At 37.0% G+C, this 21,479-nt stretch overlaps 3 protein-coding genes and 1 pseudogene across 7 annotated transcripts; all 4 read left to right on the top strand.

Moving 5' to 3' along the window:
- Positions 1-402: 402 nt before the first annotated feature.
- LOC111493565 (flowering locus K homology domain-like) lies at positions 403-5,781 on the top strand. Of its 3 annotated transcripts, none has more exons than XM_023143311.1 (7): positions 403-567; positions 1,026-1,437; positions 3,642-3,891; positions 4,056-4,204; positions 4,308-4,592; positions 4,890-5,084; positions 5,285-5,464. In XM_023143311.1, exons 2-7 carry the CDS (start codon positions 1,045-1,047, stop codon positions 5,462-5,464), a joined length of 1,452 nt encoding a protein of 483 aa, XP_022999079.1. In that variant the 5' UTR covers positions 403-567; positions 1,026-1,044. The 3 variants fall into 3 exon arrangements, with proteins under 3 accessions (XP_022999079.1, XP_022999081.1, XP_022999078.1); XM_023143313.1 differs by having other exon boundaries at positions 1,016-1,437; XM_023143310.1 differs by lacking the exon at positions 403-567 and having other exon boundaries at positions 1,045-1,437; positions 5,285-5,781.
- Positions 5,782-6,569: 788 nt separating this feature from the next.
- Positions 6,570-7,839, top strand: LOC111493568 (F-box protein At3g08750-like). Its single transcript, XM_023143318.1, has 2 exons — positions 6,570-6,805; positions 6,974-7,839. Exons 1-2 carry the CDS (start codon positions 6,595-6,597, stop codon positions 7,813-7,815), a joined length of 1,053 nt encoding a protein of 350 aa, XP_022999086.1. The 5' UTR covers positions 6,570-6,594; the 3' UTR covers positions 7,816-7,839.
- Positions 7,840-10,787: 2,948 nt separating this feature from the next.
- LOC111493563 lies at positions 10,788-14,935 on the top strand (annotated as a pseudogene).
- Positions 14,936-16,579: 1,644 nt separating this feature from the next.
- Positions 16,580-21,105, top strand: LOC111493560 (myosin-binding protein 1-like). 3 transcript variants are annotated; one of them, XR_002720026.1, is made up of 5 exons: positions 16,580-16,887; positions 17,339-18,693; positions 18,964-20,413; positions 20,514-20,549; positions 20,926-21,105. XR_002720026.1 is itself a non-coding variant. In XM_023143292.1 (4 exons), the coding sequence occupies exons 2-3, from the start codon at positions 17,424-17,426 to the stop codon at positions 20,367-20,369; spliced, it is 2,676 nt and encodes an 891-aa protein (XP_022999060.1). In that variant the 5' UTR covers positions 16,580-16,887; positions 17,339-17,423; the 3' UTR covers positions 20,370-20,413; positions 20,514-20,901. The 3 variants fall into 3 exon arrangements, 2 of the variants coding, with proteins under 2 accessions (XP_022999060.1, XP_022999061.1); XM_023143292.1 differs by lacking the exon at positions 20,926-21,105 and having other exon boundaries at positions 20,514-20,901; XM_023143293.1 differs by lacking the exons at positions 16,580-16,887; positions 20,926-21,105 and adding an exon at positions 16,904-17,024 and having other exon boundaries at positions 20,514-20,901.
- Positions 21,106-21,479: the final 374 nt, after the last annotated feature.

The following is a 21,479-nucleotide window of genomic DNA, read 5'->3' as shown; positions in this document are numbered from 1 at the left end:
AGACACTATTCCTTCTTTTCTAGACTGAATTGTCTCACGACGTTCTTAGTCGCGAGTAAGAAGAACATGAATAGATAAGCAAAAGATGTCAAGAGAGTAATAATAAGAGACCCGGTAGTGGTAATGGTATTTTATGATTTTAAAAAAAGTTTTAATTTTATAAATAAAAAAAACGATCAATATTCTAATTTCTTAAATAGACAAACCTTATAATAAATGACTATATATTCATATAATAACTTTTTAAATGCTTTTTTTATGATTTAAATTAAATACGTAAATTTTATAAACAATAAAATTGGATAAAGAGGCAAAATAGTAAAAAGAAAAAAAAAATTATAATTGTTATTAAGATAAAGACAATATATTTAATGTTTGAAAAAAAAAAAAGAAAAAAAATTATAAGATAAAATCCACCGGTTCTCTCTGCCCTTGTGGTCGCACGCTCTCTTCTCTCTTTCTCTTCCTCGCCAAATATCTAAAACCCTAGAAGCCAACATTCGAGTTTCCAGTTCGAATCACTCCATTTTCTCCTTCTTCTTGTACCTCTCCTCGATTCTTCTGTAGGTATGGAAAACTAAGCTTGCTTGCTTTGTGAATTATATGTTTGGGGTTTGTTTTTACCCGTTGTTTTTGTATGTTCTTGTGCTTTGTTGTGTGTTCCGTTCGTTTATTCAGTTTTTCTTTTGCTTTAATGTTTGTGATGCGAATTACGGTATGGTGGTAATTCGTTTGTTTTGTTAGGTTTCTTTTGTACGTTCTTTTGTCAACTGGATTGCGATACTACCGTTGTTATCTTCCTCTAGAAACCAAAAATTTAAGCTGGATGGTTCCCTGTTGGAACTCGAGTAATGCATTTCTTATCACTCATGTCGCATGTTAATAGGAGTTTAGGCCTGGGTATTTCTATTTTTTGTTTTTGTTTTTGAAGCGTTATGCATTTTACTTCATCCAAATGAGAGCATTTTTTTTAAAAAAATATTATTATTAACTTTTTTTTTACTGAATATGGTAGTTTTTTGCAGTTTGATCTCTAAGAAACACATGGCTGATGTGGATCAGAGCTATGTGCATGTTGATGATCATGAAGTAGATGAGAATGAGCAGATATATGAGAACGTTCAGGTACAGGACACTACACTGGAACAGGATAATACACAGGAGCCAGAGAACTTGCACGAACTTCAGAATGAACACATACCAGCAACCTCAGGGTCTGATGAGCCAAAACAAGTGCATAATGAGGATCCTCTGGCTGTAGTAGGTGAGAAGAAGTGGCCCGGATGGCCAGGAGAGAGTGTTTTTCGAATGTTGGTTCCCGCACAAAAAGTTGGTAGTATAATTGGTCGCAAAGGTGAGTTTATCAAGAAAATAGTTGAGGAGACGAGAGCTCGGATTAAAATTCTTGACGGTCCTCCAGGAACAGCAGAGAGAGCGGTAAGTTTTCTCTCCTTCAGATAAAAACTCTTCTCTAATAATTTAGCTAGTGTTTTGGTATAAATTATTTGGATTTAGGAGGGATTCTGATGATTTAATATCAAATTAACGTGATCTATCCACTTTCATTCTATCGTTATGGATGTTACACTTCATTAAAAATTATTGTCCTAGGTTTTCTTGTTTTTTCATATTCTCAGTATGTATTGCACCTTGCTTCAAGGTAGGGAAATATTGGGCATTGCATGGCTTGATTAGCCCAATCTACCTGAGCATCAAGTTTGGGTGGTTACTAACTTTTTTAGTCAATTGTTTAATCTCTTTTGTACTCTTGGTTTGGCATATTCAAGAACGTGATATCAGTTATATGGATGTGTAATGATGGAAACATGACACTGAAGATCCCTAGGAAAATTTCAGACCATAGAGCGTGTGTGAAAAAATGTTATCATTAATAATTTGATTAGAACTTGTACTAAAAGCCATTAAATCATTGACTAAAATAATATAAAGTTGGATAATGTTCTAAAATGCTTCTGAGTCGTGGAAAAAATATTTGATTATATTAAACCACTCGGCACACTTAAAATGTTATATGCTAACACTAGTGGGGAAGATTGAGCTCCATCGTAGAAGGATATCTGTGCTTCTACACCCCATTGATGGGTGTTAGACATGATTCTCTTTCAGCTTATAACTGCCAAAAAGGAAATGTCCAGAAACTAAGATTGTCCCTTTAAACATGTAAAAATGACATTATAAACAAAACAAAAAGGAATCTAAGACTAATCCAGGTAATCCCAAAATATGGATACAGCTGCCTTGATTGTTGTAACCAAAAAATGAATCTGTGCAGGTTGTTTAAGGCAACGATTCAATCTTCAATAGGATTCCATATTTGAAGAACCAAAGATCCAGATGTGGGGATCAGCATTCAAGATTACAAAGTTCTGAAAAGTTGATCTGAATTACACGTAGGCATCTGGAACTTTGTGTACCATGAAGCACTGCAATATCTCTGGTAACTTCAGATCTGAAGATTGAGCAAGATTTCGAACGGGATGATAAATGTGAAAAATGGGGAAAACATAACGATAAATGTTAAGAGTTAAAAAAATTTAGTAATTTTAGAGATGTTTATAGACGACTAAAGATATGCATAGATAAAATTGACACTAAAAGTGCCAATCAATATCAAATAGAAGTTATATATTTTTGCATATGCTTCTATTGTGTCTTTGCCAATAACAACTAGGTCTATAATTGAACATCATAATACTGTGAAAACCTGAACTCTAACATAATTATATTATCGAATTTCTTGGAACGTAGAAAGCTGGTAAATCACTTCCATGTTCAAAAGTGGCTTACAAATTTCAACACTTGCTGCACGGTTCTTTTGATCCGTTATCTTCATATATATTTGCAGCCTCTAAGATGTGTCTTACATGATGTATTGGAGGAAGAAATCATCCACTGTTTAGGCCCTTGCCTCATCAGACATATAGATTGGGGGACTATCTTTGAATTGTTTGATCTGCCTGATAGTTTTGACAACTTTATTATTTTAGTTGCAAGCTGCTCAAAATTCAACTAAGAGGTTAGGAAAGTTTGAGGAGTAAGGGTTTGGGCATCTTGTGGGAGATCTGAATGAAAACTAATATGAGAAGCTTTTGAAGGCCACTGTTGTGTATGTATGTATTGCGTGTACACTTTGTGGCATCCTTATTGTCTTAACTTGCAGATAAATGCAATTTTTCATTGTAGACCAACCAAATTGGAAGAGGGGCTCTTTTTTATTACATCCATTTCTTTCTTTGATTGGACGCACATCAGAATCCATAGTGCATTTAGCATTTGATACATGTGGAAGTTTGTGCAAATAAACTTAAGTGCCTTCAATCGTGAAATTGTAGAAGTTTTGGCATGTTATTAGTTATTTTCTAATTGATGTTATAGACTAATTGTCTTTTCATTAGTTGGGAATTTCATGTGTTTTCCCTTGTCATGAAGCTCAATCGCTGTCTCTGAAGTGTGATGGAGTATTTTTGCTTTCTAATTCTTTTAGAGTGTTTGTCTCTGTTGAGCGGAGAATTTCAGTTTCTTTTGCTTCTTACTACCATGATTTTCCCTTTGTTGTAGTTGGTCAATTTGTGATGAAAATTTTTAGTTATGACTTGAAGGTATGCTTCATTTTTAAATAGGTAATGGTGTCTGCAAAGGAGGAACCCGATTCTGCTTTTCCTCCTGCGGTGGATGGGCTTCTGAGGGTTCATAAACGCATTGTTGATGGTTTGGAGGGCGATAATGCTCACGCTCCCAACATGGGTGGTAAAGTCTCAACGAGACTGTTAGTGGCAGCTTCACAAGCAGGAAGTTTAATTGGGAAGCAAGGAGGGACTGTTAAATCCATTCAAGAAGAGTCAAATTGTATTGTTAGAGTTCTTGGAACAGGTGAACTTCTATGGATGCCATTTGATTCTCTGCTTTAGTGTTCTTATGCCTGTCAATAAAAACATGTTTTTATTTTCTATGTATATCATTTGTTTCTGAATTGATAATTATTTAGTTTTCCCTTTTTAATCATCCGTACTCTTGTCAACCGGAAATCACTGCAGAAGACTTGCCTGTTTTTGCTCTCCAAGACGATAGAGTTGTTGAAGTACTAGGCGATCCAACAAGTGTGCACAAGGCAGTGGAACTCATTGCTTCTCATCTTAGAAAGTTTCTGGTTGACCGAAGTATTATCCCAGTTTTTGAAATGAATGTGAGTATGAATTCCTACTGATTTTTTAACCATTTCCTTTTTTACAAGTAATGAAGTCTCCATATTCCTGTTCTCCCATCCAACCCAAACGTCCAAAAATCAGATGCAGATGACAAATCCACAGATGGAGCACATGCCGCCACCACAACACCAACCTTGGGGCCCGCCTCAAGGAATTCCTCCAAATGCTGGTGGTGGTCCTGGCTTTGGACCAAATCCTCAATACATGCCACCACCTCGTCAATTCGACAGTTATTATCCACCTGCTGATATGCCATCGGTTATGGATAAGCAACCTCATCATGGAATTTCTGCTTATGGAAGGGAAGCTCCTATGGGTGTTCATGCAGCATCAAATGCACAGTCAGTGCCGTCAATTGTCACACAGGTTGGGATAAGCCTTCGAACTCCTATATTTGAATGTGGCTTTGCAAACTTTTTGAATGTTTTTCAAAAGTAATTCTAATGCGGTGCTTGTGTTACATCCTTGTTTCTATTTCTATCCCATTTTTTCATTGTAAGGCAAGAAACATGTTAATGATGCCCATCATCTGAGTGAGTTCAGAAGTGTTCGCTCACCAAACACTTCCCATTTGGCCTAATCCCACGGTTCCTCAGATATCCATTTACTCATAGCTGGCGAATAGTTTAAGATATTCCTAATGGTTTTTGTGTTAACTTGCAGACAACTCAACAAATGCAGATTCCATTATCTTTTGCTGATGCTGTTATTGGAACCGCCGGTGCTAGCATAAGCTACATTCGTCGTGCTAGTGGGGCAACTGTTACTATCCAAGAAACTAGGGGAGTCCCTGGGGAAATGACGGTAGAAATGAGTGGAACTGCTTCTCAAGTTCAAGCCGCCCAGCAGCTTATACAGGCAATTATTTTTTCTGGCTCTTTTCTGTTTTGCATCATCTTCAATATGAGGACTTCAGATATGATGTTAAGCTTGAATTTCTAGCTGTGTCGTAGTTCAGTCTGGTTGTGATCGATCAACTTGAAAATAACTTAATTTGAAGGGAACATGGATAGTGTTGGAGTGCAATCTATGAACATCCTTATTTAATTGTGTTGCAGAACTTTATGGCCGGTGCTGGAGCTTCAGCCCAGGCTCAAGCTGGGGGTTCGACAGACCAAGGCTACAATTCTTATGCTGGACATGGTTCGGTGTATGCGTCTCCCCCTGCAAACCAGGCCCATGCTAGTCATGTTGGAGGGGACTATGGCTCTGTGTACGGTACGAACTATGGGTACTAAGGCTCAACCTTCATTCATATCCTCATCGATGTGTCAATGTGAGGTGGTTGCGGTGAAACACTGGAAGTCCATCATTACAAACATGTGTATCATGTAGCCTCCCTTTTAATAACCTTTTTTGTTCTTTTTTTTTTTTGTTATATAGAAAATATTCTCTCTCAGTAGCCTATTTGTATTGGTTTAACTAAGGTCTGAAAGTTTAGCACCGTGTTAATCTTTAGTACATGTAACCGCCGTTTTAAGAGAACCAAAAAATTTGAACTTATATGAGTTTAGAATGGCTGGAAATGTTTATTCATGCACGTGTTTGAATGAGATATTTCTAGTTAATTTATTAATGTGGTAATCTTTTTTAAAGGTTATAAATATTTTTTAAATGACTTATTAACGTTATCCTCTATTTATTTTTTTAATTTATTTATAGATAAATTTCATCTTTATTTTGAAAAATATTTATGAAAATTAATATATTTATTCCATTCAAATTGTTATTGGTAAAGAATATTTTAAAAAATATTTATGAAAATTAATATATTTATTCAATTCAAATTATTATTTTCATGTTGTTTTTTATTCATTTTAATTCTTTTTTTTCTTCATTGTAATCGATTTTCACTATTCACATTCATATTGACAACAGTGTATCAAACAAATATAATCCCATCGTATATAAATGAAGCTAGTTATTAACGTTATCATTTATTTATTTTTTTAATCTAAATTTAAAATTTAATGGTAAAGAATATTTTGAATTTATATTTCTTTTTAAGTTTAAGGATATTTATAAAAATTTGAGATATTTAAAGTAAAATATAAAATTTACTAATATTTTTATATTGAGTATGAAAAATAGCGGAAGGAAATGATTTATATCATTAATATATTGAGAATGAATATCTAAGAAAATAGGAATAATTAAGAAAATTGAGAATTTTGGAAATGAATAATTATTATGTTCTTAAATTAAAAAATATTATATATATATATATATATATATATATATATTAGGTTTGTTTGGGTAGTCTTGGTTGCACCCAATACTCTCCTACTCCCAACAGACCGAATAACATATATATTTGAAACCCTGATGATCCTTTTCTTTACTTTTCTCTCCACACCCTTGCTCTCTCATGGCGGCTATTCTCGGAAACATGCAAGTGACTCAGGAGATTCTATCTTGGCTTCCGCCCGAGACTCTGCTCCGTTTCAAGTCCGTTCACAAATCCTGGTATGCTCTAATCAACGATCCTAAATTCATATTAAAGCATTTTTTGAATTCTCTTCGACACAATCACATATTTCTCAAACGTATTGTGGAGATAGACTCTGATAAAGATAAAAGTGCGTTCTCCATTCTCAATTTTTCTCTTGATCCATACCCGTCCGTTCTGGATATAGATGTATCAGACTATCAATATTCTCAATATTTTGAAATCCATGGCCATTCTCACGGTGTGGTCTGTGTCGCCGATGTTATGAATGTTTCGAATGTTTTCCTTTGTAACCCAGCAACTAGAGAGTTTCGTAAACTCCCACCGTCCATTTTTCCCGTTTGTACCATCACTGATGCCTCTCCCCGTCCTATTCGTTACGAGTTGATAATGCACGCCGTCGGATTTGGGTACGATGCAAATTCCAGGGATTTTAAAGTGGTTAGAATTGTGGATATTGTTGGACTCCGTCGTGGATATCCGGTTCGAAAAGCAGAAATATACGATTTGAGTAAAGACAGATGGAGAGAAATTGAACCCCCTGTTCGTTACAGCGAAGTAAGTTGGATGGCTTCATTTGAGATGTTCCACGAAGGAACATATTACTGGTGGTCGTCGGAAGAAGAAGAGGAGTTTATACAGACGTTCAACCTGAGCGATGAGGTTTTTCGCGAAATCCCATTACCAGAGAGTTTGAATATGGATAAGGCGGGCGAAATTCCATTACAAGAGAGTTTGAATATGGATGAGGAGGAGGAGGAGGAGGAGGAAGAGGAGCGGCCGGAGAAGATGTGGAGCATGGGAATTTTAAATGGATCGATAGTTGTGGTTGATTATATGTGGGGAGGAGGAATTGATGAGAAAAGCTTCAATGTTTGGGAGATGAAGAAAGATGAATCAGGGGTTTCGTGGTCGAAATTGTTTACCATTGGTCCTATTTGTGGAATTGAAAAGCCATTGTTGTTTGCGAGTTCGAATCAACTTCTAATGGAGTCCAACAAAGGTCATGCAATTGTGTACGACGTTAAAACTCAGCATGTCAAAGAGCTTCCAATAAAAGGAAAGGAAGACACGCTTGGAGCTACTTTTTTTGTGAAGAGTTTATTCTCGGTAAAAGGAGGAAAGGAAATAATAGCATAAGGAGTGGGTGAATTTTAAGACCGTATTTACTGGACTTTGTTTTTTACCGGACTTTGTTTTTTACCGGACTTTGTTTTGTGCTTTCTTTTCTTTAGTCTAATACTCTATTGATTAGATATCTAATCTGTATTTTTTAATTATTTTAAAGTTTATTTTATTTTAGTGGCATGTTGTTGTTGTTTTTTTTTTTTTTTAAAAAAAATTAAATTTTATTAATAGGGTTAGAGAACTAATTCTTCCCATTAAAATTTAAAAAATAGAATTAAATCTTCCAATTTTAAAATTTAAAATTTATCGATTTAACTGAAGATTTAACTATAAAAAAAAATATAATTCTAAATACATAAAAAAAAAAAAAAAATTAGTTTCTAATAGAATTCCAATTTATTTTTCATATAAATTAAATTAAAAAATATTTTATTCTCTTTTTTTAATTACAATTTTTGTAAATAATTATATTAATTTTATATAAAACACAATAAATGAATTATCGGAACTTTTTAATAGATGGGCTTCATAACAATCCACCAGCCCACGAATCGGTCGACAGCCCAATACAATAATAATCCTCCACCGTCCAATCCAATAATAATCCACGAGGCCTGAAAGCCCAATTCAGTAAAAGAATTGGTCCAGACATCAAAGGCCCATGGGCTTTTGATTGGAGGCCCATGNTTCAATGGCTCTAGATTAAAGATTTTTTTTTTTTTTTTTTTTTTTTTTTTTTTTTTTTTTTTTTTTTATTAAAAATATATTGATTTAAAGTGGAGAAACTTTGGTAGGATGATATTTTGTGTGCCCAATTTAAAACCATTTTTAGAGTTTTGGTAGGAAAATTCTTGGTACAAATTACCATACGTGTGCCAAAATTATTATATATAAAAAAAAAAAAAAGTGTATATTTGATCGACCGAGTATTCTCGAACACAAATCTCTTCTTCTTCTTTTGATATTCACACACAAAAGAAGATGTCTATGATTATGTTGTTTTTGTCGCTGTTCAACTTGATGCTAACGGCAAGCTATGAGTTTGAATACTTTCAAATGGTCCAACAATGGCCACCAACTTTTTGCAGCGGGATTGGTGTTACTTGTAAAGTTCAACCACCTCAAAACAAGTTTACTATTCATAGATTATGGCCGAGCAACTTCTCGAATGCAAAGCTCACCTATTCGGGAAGAGATTTAGAATTAAAAAAATATATGTCGTTTTCACATAATTCTCATAATAACCTACGTATCGGGTATGTCTAGTGAATTGGGCCATAAACCATATAATATCATCTAAAATATAAAGACAGATGCTACTATCAACTTAGGCAACATATGCCCAGCAGCAACAAAAGGAGGCTAATTAATTAACACCATTTCCGTCTACGCATAAAAACTTCTACCATCTGGTATGAGTATTAATGTTACATTTCATACCTGGTTTTTTTTACACGGTTTCCATGTCTTCACCCTAATTAACAAATGGTAGTAGTGGACGATCATAGCTATTTTCATCATTGAAAAGCAGAAATTACGATTTGAGCAAAGATAGATCGAGAGAAATTGAACTCCCAATTTGTGAGCATACATTTTGGATGCTTCATTTGAGTTGTATCATGAACGAACATATTACTAGTAGGAGAATGATGATATAGATGGTGAAACTACGAGATACAACTACAAAAAGAACATGAATTAACGTTATTTAATCAATCATTACCAATCTACTAATAATAATAATAATAATAAAGTAATGTATGTTTTGGAATGTAAACACATTCCAAATTCAAAATTATTAATTTCCAAAAGCTACAGGGGAGGGAACAAAGACTTGACTAACAATATTGGAATTTTTTTATAAAGATTAGCTTTAATTACTTTTATATTAAAAAAAATAAGTAAAATTACAAAATTATCCTTATTGGTTTTTTTTTAGATTTTATTAGTTTAGAAACTAAATTTATAATTTTAATTCTTCAAAATTCCTCTTTCGGTAGTCAAAGATTCCACATTCAAGACACGAATTTCATTTCGGGAGTTGGGTTTCAGAAATTTCAATTTCATCTTCACGTAACTTAATCATAACTGGTGAGATTCTATCTTTAGTTGCAGAAGTGAACGAAACATTTCTTATAAGAGTGTGAAAATTTCTCTCTAGTAGATGCGTTTTAAAACTACAGGGTTGACAACGATACGTAACGAGCAAAAACGGATAATATCTGCTAGCGGTGGACTTTTATAACCACTAAATAAATGAGGGCAATAAAGGTTCGTCTTGAAGAATTCTACAACGTTAGTGAAGAAATCAATATAATTTGTATACGAGGGTGTGAGAATAGGGTGAAAAACGAAACTAAAAGGTTAAAAAAGAGCAAAAATCACTAAAACGAGAAGAGACTGTCAACGAAGTAAATAGCTATTTTGCATTTTATTTTTGAACCATGCTTGTGAGTTTAGTATAAGACGGTTAATATTTATTAGCCCGAAAGATATGGTGTAGTATAACCTAGGGATGAAGCTATACGTTGTTATTACATCGGGTGGCGTTTACTCATCTGTTCGATCCCTTATCTTATGCCGAAACTACCTATATTGCTTGTATCTATTAGAGGCTTGTTTAGGCTCTCGAGTTTCATTAAGTATTTTTGGATTAGTACAGTGTCGGGTTCAATAACTCCTTGAAAAACTTACATACGAAATTACTCGTAAATGAAACTGTAAAGCATGATTTTATTTCAACGACTTTTTTGTCAAAGAAATTTCTTATTCACGGGTGATTCAAACAACCTAATTCTTTAACTTAAGTTTTAATGACCGAGTAATGATCCGAACTCTTAATCTTTCAATCAAATAATGTCGGATCCGACATACTTTGACTAAAAAAACAAAAAAACAAGACAATTATTCAAACCTTGGAACTTTGGAGGAAACCCATTGGCCTAAAATTAAAGTTATTATAAGAGAGAAACTCCAAATTGCCAATGAATTCCAAAAAATCATTAACTTTCTGTTTCTGAATCCATGGATTCGAATTTGTATAATTGTGTAACGTCGGGAGATTACACGGAGTTCGTCTCTCTAATCGATGTCGTTCCTTCTCTTCTCCACCAGACGACGGTCCATAACAACACCGTCCTCCACCTCGCCGCCGCCTTCAACCACAAGAACATAGCTGAGGAAATCACACGGCGGCAGCCATCCATGCTATACGCTACCAACTCGAAAGACGACACGGCGCTGCATCTGGCGGCGAGGCTCGGGAGCTTGCAAGTAGCTGAGCATCTGATTGAGTGCGTGATGAAGGAGCGTGGTGGTGGTGGTGGTGGTGGTGGTGATCTGGAGGCGGATGATCGGAATATGAAGTTGGTGACAATGGTGAATTTGGAGAAGGATACGGTGCTTCACGACGCCGTGAGGAACGGCCACCGTGGGGTTGCGATGCTTCTGGTGAAGAATTGTCCGGAACTGGCGGCGTACGCCAATAAAGCGGGAGATTCGCCGCTGTTTCTGGCGGCGGAGAAGGATGACTTGGAGATTGCGTCGGAGATTCTGAACGTGAATTCGAATTGCTTGTGCGGCGGAAGAGACGGCGCTAATGTGCTTCATGCCATTATCATTCGCACTCTAAAACGTAAGATTTTATTTTATTTATTTTTCAAATATTCAATATATATATATATTTTAATTTAAACATAAAATTACTCAATTTTTTTTTAAATGAAACTTTTAAATAATTTTTTTTAGCATAATTCTTGTCGTATATTATTATAATTGTGATTAAATTTATTAGATACTTTTAAAAATTTAGAGATTAACAGGTTATACACGGAGTTTAATTGAGACACCATTTCGAGTGTATTTGGCTCTTCCAATCTTGTATGCGAACCAGTTTCTCCCAAAACTGATGGAGCTGCCGTATTGCGAAAGAAAAATCACATATAAACTAGATCCGGGTCGAAAAGGTATTTTATATTTGCTTTTTCTTTTTGCTTTAAAACACTATTTTCACTCATGAATTTCTTTGTTTGTTATTTACTTCAAAAAATATTTGAAAATTTTAAAAACTTGTTTGATTTATTTTTTCTTTAATCCGATTTCAAATATTTCTCTAAAAAAAATGAGAATTAGAATAAATAACTAAAAACTAAATGAAGTCAGCAAGATTGAATGAAAGAAGTGAGTTAAACAAAGAAAAATCTTTTTTTATAGATAACCTCCGACTAATCAATCAAATATTGATTAATATATAATGGAACAAATATTATTTCTGTGAGATCCCACAATCTCACATTAGATGAGGAGGAGAACGAAATACCCTTATAAGGGTGTAAAAATCTTTCCCTAGGCCGAGTGTTTTTAAAGCATTGAGGGAAAGTCCAAAAAGGACAATATCTGCTAGCGGTGGGCTTAACTGTTACAATGGTATCAGAACTAGACACCGGGTGATGTGCTAATGAGGAGACTATTCCCCAAAGGGAGTAGACACAAGGCGGTGTGCCAATAAAGACGCTGGGCCTCAAAGGGGGTAGATTTTGTGGGGGTCTGTCCCCGAAGGGGGTGGATTTGGTGGGAGTCCCACATCGATTGGAGAAATGAACGAGTGCCAGCAAAGACACTCGGCCCTGAAGGTGGATTGTGAGGAGAACGAAGTACTTTTATAAGTGTGTGAAAACCGTTCCCTAGACGATGTGTTTTAAAGGGCTGAGGGGGAGCCGAAAAGGGAAAGCCCAAAGAGGATAATATCGACTAGCGGTGGGCTTGAGCTGTTACAATAGTATCAGAACCAGACACCGGGCGATGTGCCAGTAAAGACGCTGGGCCTCGAAGGGGGGTGGATCTTGTGGGGATCCGTCCTCGAAGGGGGTGGATTTGGTGAGAGTCCCACATCGATTGGAGAGATGAAAGAGTGCCAACAAAGACGCTCGACCCTGAAGGGAGTGGATTGTGAGGAGAACGAAACACTCTTACGATTTAAAACCTATAAAGCATTAGGGTCCCGATTCATGGTTCTCTCCATTAAAAAAAAATCAAAATGAGAGATTCGAATCAATCCTTTCTTCTTACCCTTTTTCACATTTACAGATCTTATTCAAGAGCTGTTGAACAAGTTCCCAAACATTCTAATAGAACCAGACAGTCACGGATGGCTGCCTCTTCACTATGCAGCCAACCTCGGGTCCGAGGAAGTGGTGGAACTAATACTAAAACACGAACCATCCTTAGCTTACACAAAAGTCAACAATGGCGTGTCGGCCCTGCATTTAGCAGGTAAAGAAGGCCGCGTTGCCGTCCTCAAAACCTTCGCGAAGCTCTGTCCCGACAGCTGCGAGCTATCGGATTCGAGAGACAGAACAGCTCTTCATTTCGCTGTCGCCAACCGACAGGCCTACGCGGTTCGAAAGATGTTGGATTTGGCAAGCTTTCGGAACCTTGTAAACCAACAGGACATTGATGGCAACACACCCTTGCATGTTGCTGCCATTTCTGGTGACTTTGTTACACTTATGATGTTAGCTTCCCATCCGAGAGTTCATAAGAAGATTATGAACAAGGCTGGTTTCACTACCAATGACATTGTTCGATCCAGTCTCAACTTTAGCTGGTATCAAAAGGTACGATTTAAATTCATGTTTGACCCTCACAAGGAAAGATATTTATGAAATATATTTTGTTGTATAACTATGACATTCCCATCAGTTGGAGAGGAGAACGAATCACTCATTTTAAGGGTGTGAAAACCTCTCCCTATAGACGAGTTTTAAAAACATTGAGGAGAAGTCCGAAAAGAACACCCTAAAGAAACAATATTTGCTAGTGGCGGGTTTGGGCTGTTAGAAATGGTATCAGGGTTTGAGGTGACAAATGGTATTAGGGTTTGGGCCGTTAGAAATGGTATCAGGGTTTGGGCTGTTACAAATGGACGATGTCCTAGTGAGGAGGTTGAGTCCTGAAGGAGGGTGGACATAAGGCGATGTGCCAGCAAGAACACTAGGCCCCAAAGGAGTGGATTTGTCGATTGGAGAAAGAAATGAGTTCTAAAGAGAGTTGATTTGGTGGAGTCTCACATCGATTGAAAAAAGGAATGAGTCCTGAAGGGGATGGTCCCACATCGATTAGACAAAAGAACAAGTTCTGAAGGGGTAGATTTGGTGGAAGTCCCACATCGATTGTAGAAAGGAATGAGCCCGGGGGTGGATTTGGTGGGGTTCCCACCTTGATTGGAGAAATGAACAAGTACCAGCAAGGATGCTGGCGCGAAGGGGGTGAGAGGAGAACGAAACACCCTTTGTAAGGGTATGAAAACTTCTCCATACCAGACTGGTTTTAAAAACATTTAGGGGAAGCTCTAGATAGAAAGTCCAAAGAAAATGGGGTGGACTTGGATCATTACAATTAATAACTTATATTCTATTTAAACGAAGATGATACTTTCAATTCCACGAAACACTTTCTCTAAAACATGCCTGCAGTCTTTCAGCGTAGCACGCTTGGAGTTCAATGGAGCTGTACGAGGCATGCAACAAGTGCTAGACAGGAAACCCAGAACCAATTTGTTGCTTGAAGCAGGCGAACCAAAACCAAATGCCACAGAACAAGAAACCAGTGGAGCCAACATTGACAAACCCAGTAGACAGCAGAAGAAATCTCATATATGGAGCGAAGTGTCCGACGCCAATCTTGTCGTGGCCACGATTATCGCCACGGTAACCTTCAGTGCAGCGTTTCAGGTTCCCGGCGGATACAACAACAACGGTATAGCGACACTACGAAGGGCAAAACAATTTAGATTATATATGACATTTGATGCTTTATCTTTTGGGTTTGCGGCGGCATCGATGTTCGTTACGTTCTTTACGGGGTTGTTCGGGGTCGATTCCGGGTTCACTTACCCGAGAAAATGGGTGACATTCCTAACAGGGCTGTCTCTGTGGTTTATGGTGTTTGCATTCATGATGGGGACGAGTGTAGCTATGGATGAACACTCGAAGCTCGGAGGTCAGGCTCGGTTTCTGCCTTGTATTTCCTTTATTTCACCTGTGTTTTTCTTAGGGGTTTTGGCAGTCAACTGGTTTACTTATTTTCCTTGACGAGTGTATATGAGACCGGGTACATGAATAAACCGAGAGTATATGAGAGCGATCTTGTAATAGCCCAAATTATAATGAAAATAAATAAATAAAAGAAAATATACCGTTTGTGAAATTTAGATCTTATTTTAAAGGAAATGTTTTGAGTTTTTTTAGAAATTTGGATTCCAAGAAATAGTGTTACGACTAGCCCAAGTATAAATTAGTAACTTTAGCTCAGACTAACTAAATAAATGGCTCCATTTTGGCTTAGTTGAAAGAATTGATTTATGTATGATGACACGTGTCCCATGTCTTATGGCCTTGGCATGTGTCATTTAAGCTTATGGGTAGGGTCCTATGCCAAACAATAATAACCTACTTTATAGACCTTTTTAGCTCTAACTCTTGACACTCGAGTTGACTTTCCTAGCCTCAGGGCCTCCTTCTCGTCCCATACTCATTTCCCGAAATTTAAAAAACTACAATATTTATGTACTTCTTGACGTGATTCGATAGAGCTCTTCGAGTTAGAGCCCTCGTACTTAAAATCTCAATTACCCTAACTAATCTACATCTTTGTGGACGTTAAGAACACCTATGGGAGGATCTAAAAGATTTTTATGGAATGTCCTATTCTTACTCAGTTTGTCCATCAACCAATCCCTTAGAACATCTCTATCTTGTTATAATATAATATTTACACAAAATGAGGAGTTACCATATAGTTTTTTAATCTTAATTGATTTATAAAAAAATAATTTATTTTGTTATTTGTGAAGTAGCATTTCTTAATTAATTAAACAAAAAAAAAATGATAAAATCTGTAAAAGGAATTATATTATTGAGGCATTAAAAAAAGATTTAAAAAGTCATTTTCAACGGTCAACTCATTAGGGCAGCCAGGGGACTGGGCGGCCACGACTGCCCACGTTTGAATTCCAATTCTTAACTTACCCGCTTTTCACTTTACTAATTCCCACCGACGTTCTCATTGGCTGCAACTTCTAACCCAAACAAATCCCTATTCTCTTTACAACTAAACCTTTACGCTCATTGGACGGTGACGTGAACGTCGCTATTATATTATTTATATTTTATTTTTTGGTTTTAACTATATTTAAATTGACTTTTAAATTAAATGTGTCTGTAAATTGATTAAAACATTTTTTTTAATTCAACGCGAGAGGAGTAGGGAGTAAACTTACGTAAAATATTATTATCCATCAATTTATGTGATTTTTCTTGAGAAAATAGCCTAGTTTTATTGTAAGAAGATATAACAGTTTAAGTCCGAATAGACATTGTCTGCTTTAGCTCATTATGTATTGCCGTCAATCTTATAATTTTAAAACACATCTGTGGAGAGAGAGATTTACACGCATTTATAAAGGAACAAGAAAAAAAATTATTATAGGTGAAATCATGAGAAGTAAATTGAAATATTTATTAAAAATTTTACAAATTAATTATTGAAAAAAAGGGCGAAATTGCAAAATTACAAATGTTTAGAAGATAGAAAAGAAGAGGAGTAAAAAACTGACGGAGAGGAAAGGGAGAGGGGAGATTGAAGAACAGAGAGAAGAAAAGAAACCCGTAAAATAACTGCGGCTAAAATTTCAACGATTCTCTCTGCTGTTCTTCCTAGAAATTTTAAAATGTATTTTTCTTTGTCTTTTTCTTTTTCATTTCTCTGTGGGATTAAGTTTTGGTCCATCGACGTCGTTTTTTTTGTTTTTCCCCTTTTAATCTGCAGCCGACTTTTTGGGCTGGTCGGCGTGCATTTCCATTTCCAACTTCTTTCCCCTTCCCTCTCTTCCATTTTCTTAATCCCAAAAATAAAATGTAAATTATTGCGTCCCCGATTGGTTGGATTGTTCAACCTTTTTGGTGGGCCTTTTGTTTTTAATCAGATTATACAAATAAACTGTTTCTGGGTTTTGTTCTTTACTTTCTTCTCTCTATTGGGATCCCCATCATCTTTGCATCTCTCCATTTATTGAAATTCTTATCGGTAATTTTCGTTCTGTCAATCTGATTCTCTTGTTTTTGTTCATGATTCTGCTATGCTCATGGGGATTCTGATCGTTGAGTTCTTATGTTCTGTTTTTATGTGTTCCTTTCTTGATTTTGGCTCTGCTTTTTGATCTGGTGGATTTTCGTTTCATAATTTGTTTGATGCTGCTTTTTGATCGGATTATCTCTAATCTGAAGTGGGTCTGGGCTGAAATTTCTGTATGAGTTGAATGATTTGTGAATTTATGAATTGGGTTGACTTCATTGGTTGATCTCATATCAGGATTTAATAGCTTTTCCATTTGGTTGGTTCTTCTAATTCTTTGAACTTTTGACCAATCTGCCTCTGATTCAATGTGTTTATGAGAGGAGGGTTGTTTTCTTCATAATCTTGATGTTTTTCTCTCTTTTTATGCACTTTTTGTTAACAATTCTGTGTTTTCCCACAGTTGATGCTTGATTGAGTTTCATTTTGGACTACTTTGGAGGATTAATTTATCCTATGAGCTTGGTTTTGTTGGGACATTGGCTGTAATGGGAACTTTATCTGTTGAAGCTTGTACTGGAGGAAGTCTTAGAACTTATTTGTTATCCGCTGTTTCTGAATGCCTACTGATTTGTATGCTGTTTTTGCACTCCATATTCTCATTTTTTATCACAAAATGTGCTCGTTTATGGAAACTGCGCACTCCGTGCTTGCTATGTTCGAGACTCGATCATGTTTTCGGCTCTCAGAAAAAAGGTTACCTTTGGACATTGATTTGTGGCAAACATAAGTTGGAGGTTTCATCTTTGGTTCTTTGTCACGCTCATAACAAGCTTGTGAATGTTCATGACGTGTGTGAAAACTGCCTCTTTTCATTTGCAACGATCAATAAGTTGAATTCTGAGACTTACAGATTATTGGTTGGTAAGCTGGGGGAGGATCCTCATTTTGGTATTGACAGTGACCCTTTGCTTGGGGATCAAAAACATTGTTCGTGTTGTGAGGAGTCGTACGTCCCAAGAGGGTTTGTTCAAACGTTAATACAGACCAGATCGAGCGGATTGAAGGCTGAGGATCTCAATGTTCCCTTGTCGAGTTCGATTGTTCCTTGTAAGGTAGATACCCAAGGGTCGTGTTGTGAGGAGTCATACGTCCCAAGAGGGTTTGTTCAAACGTTAATACAGACCAGATCGAGTGAATTGAAGGCTGAGGATCTCGATGTTCCCTTGTCAAGTTCTATTGTTCCTTGTAAGGTAGATATCCAAGAGTCGTGTTGTGAGGAGCCATGCGTTCCAAGAGGGTTTGTTCAAACGTTAATCCAGACCAGATCGAGCGAATTGAAAGCCGAGGATCTCGATGTTCCCTTGTCGAGTTCGATTGTTCCTTGTAAGGTAGATATCCAAGGGCCTCCAAGCAATCCTTTACCTCATGTTCAATACAAAGAGCTGAATATTACTTCAGACACAGAATCTGATGGAAATGGAGGCACTTTGGTGGTTGAAACAGCCAATTCTAAGGATGATTTCGCCCTTCAAGATGATAATATGGAGGTTAACTTCATTTCTCTGGCTAGTAATATAACCTTGACGACGTTAGACGAGCCAGCTTTGGCACCTGAACCATCGGTTGTATTAGGCGACGATGCACTGCCTCGTGTAGAACGTGGTGTCTCGATCGGGCACGGTTTGGATGAATTGACTCCAAAGCACGTCGAAGCTAATGACGGTTTCTCTTCACCAAATGATCTCCTTTCTCTTGACAATATGGTTCCTTCTTCAAACACTATAGTAACTTCTGTTGAAGCTGTAGAAGAAAGCTGTGAGTTCTTTACCCTCTTAGTTCTAGTTCTAGAATTTCGCTTGCTTCATGAACTCGCATGGACTCGGGATAACTAGGCAATATCACTGATGCAAATTGATGATATATGATCTTTATTGCTATGTAATGCATATTATGCAAAGTTTACGAAAACGAGTATAGGCTGCATCCAATCCGTCTCGTTAAGCTTTGCTTAACGAGTTTAGGCCAATGCAACCAAATGAAGTTCTTTGTGATTATCACTAATGTATGTGTTTTTGATCATTGTAGATGTTACTAGAAGTGAAGAACACGAAACGAAAAGCAGGGGAACGGAGAAAGCGGAAATATCGCCAACAAAAGCAACGTCTGAAGAAGATACCGAAACTCAACCTGTTTCGAGTGACGCTGCTCAGATGGCACCCAATACATTGGAGCTTGGTGATGCTTATAAGATAGCTGTAGGTGCTAGAGCAGGAAGACAATTGTCTGGTAAGCTTTCGGAACAATGGATTGAGAAGGATTCGTCAAAAGTTAGCGACGATCTGAAGCTTCTCATGACACAACTCTCGTTTAATCGGACGAACGACCAATCACGGGAAATGAGTCCAAGGTTGTCCATAAATGGGGATGATGTCTCAAACGTCATTGGGATGCAGATACCACAAAAAAGGATAACACTTGAAAGAAACGAGTCGAGCTTAGACTCTCTAGATGGAAGCATTGTGAGTGAAATCGAAGGCGAAAACGTGGTTGATCGGTTGAAACGACAGGTCGAGTATGATAAGAAGCTTATGATTTCATTATACAAGGAATTGGAGGAAGAAAGAAATGCATCTGCAATTGCTGCAAATCAAGCAATGGCTATGATTACTAGACTACAAGAGGAGAAGGCTAATCTTCACATGGAGGCATTGCAGTGTTTAAGGATGATGGAAGAACAAAGCGAGTATGATGATGATGCCTTACAGAAGGCGAATGATCTCATTACAGAGAAGGACAAGGAGATACAAGATCTCGAAGCAGAACTCGAATTTTTTCGGATTAATTTTCCTAATGCATATACAATAGATAATCTAATCGAGATGTCTGTGAAGGAAAGAGATATCGGGGTCGTTCATTTAGAGTCGAATCAGATCGGAACGATTGGTTATGGAAATCTGGTTGTAGGTAAACCCGATATCCACGAGAAAGTTGGAAGCGAAGGCGGTACGTTTAACAATTTATTGTCAGAGTTCGAGGACGAAAAGATAAACATCTTGCAATGCCTTAAGAAGTTGGAGAATATGATCCATTTGTTTTCAATCAATGGGGTCAAGATGGATCTTAGCAATGGTGAATATCTTGGGACAGATGATCTTAAACTTGAAAATGGTGAAGATCATGCCAAAGACGATGACAATGACAATGACAATGACGATTGTCTTCCCTCACTTGCAAATCCTCCATTTGATAAAGAAAGTAACGAACTCGATCGTAGTGATAGGAATTCGTCGTCGAATACCGAAAGGGAAGATTTCGCGTTTCTAAAAAACGAGGTGTCGAAGCTTAACAAAAGGATGGAAGTGCTCGAAGCCGACAAGAACATTCTTGAGCATACGATCAATTCACTCATAAGGGGAGAGGAGGGGCTTCAGTTTGTTCGAGAGATCGCTTCCCTTTTACAAGAACTCCGAAAAATCGGGTTAAGAAGTTGATGGATGGCCTGGTGATATGGTTCAAAGAAGCCAACCATTAAGAAGTAAGTGAGTTTTACCATCCCAAAATGGTTTTAAAAGATTATATGCTCGTTGTTTGTACCGTGTCGTTTTGATATTGACAAAAGGTTGTGTTACATCCAGGGGGGACGAGGGCGACGTCAACGTCGACCAAGCAAGGTTAGATTTGAGAAAACTGTACAGTTCCAATAGCTTGTTTTCTCGAAAGATATGAAGAATATAAAGGATTGTTTAGGATTATTTTAACTCTTACCAATACCAATAATTTTGATATATATATAGGAAAGTTCATTCCTTGGTTTGTGGTTTGTGGTTTGAATTGATGAGTTGAGTTGTTTATTAGTTTGTTGTTGATCTTCTTTCTTCTCTTTTGCAGTTCTTCTTTTTGTTTCCCATTTTTTTGGAGTGAATTGAGTGATTTGTTACAGTGTGAATATTTGTAACAGTCACTGTGATCATTGTATTGGTTGATGATCCCTATGATTAATGAAAAGCCTTTTTGCTTTCTCTCTTTCTCTGTTCTGCAACTTTCTAGGAGTGTTTGTGCAAGACTAGGGTGATTTGTGAGATTCCATGTCGATTGGAGAGAAGAACGAGTACCAGCTGAGATCCCACATCGATCAGAGAGAGGAACTAGTGTTAGCGAGGACACTGGGCCTCGAAGGAAGTGGATTGTGAGATCCCCACGTCGATTGGAGAGAGGAACAAGTGCTAGCTGAGATCCCATATCGAAAGGAGGTGGATTGTACTAGTGTCAGCAAGGACACTGGACCTCAAAGGAAGTGAATTGTGAGATCCTACGTCGATTGGAGAGAGGAACAAGTGCTATCTGAGGTCCCACATCAAAAGGAGGTAGATTGTGAAATTCCACATCGATTGGAGAAGAGAACCGAAAGGGGGTATAGATTGTGAAATCCCATATATGTTGGAGAGGGGAACGTTTTAGAAACTTTGAGGAGAAGTCCGAAAATGATAGCTCAAAGAGGACACTACCTCTTAGTGGTGGGCTTGTGCTGTTACCATATATAGTGTAGGATGTTTGAGGATATTCTTCACAATCTCGAGTTTGAGTCACGTATAGAAAACTTA

The sequence above is a fragment of the Cucurbita maxima genome, unplaced genomic scaffold (assembly GCF_002738345.1).
Source record: "Cucurbita maxima cultivar Rimu unplaced genomic scaffold, Cmax_1.0 Cma_Scf00019, whole genome shotgun sequence".
NCBI lineage: Eukaryota > Viridiplantae > Streptophyta > Magnoliopsida > Cucurbitales > Cucurbitaceae > Cucurbita > Cucurbita maxima.
Note: the sequence above shows the minus strand (reverse complement) of the source record. Positions and strands in the feature narration are given on the sequence as shown.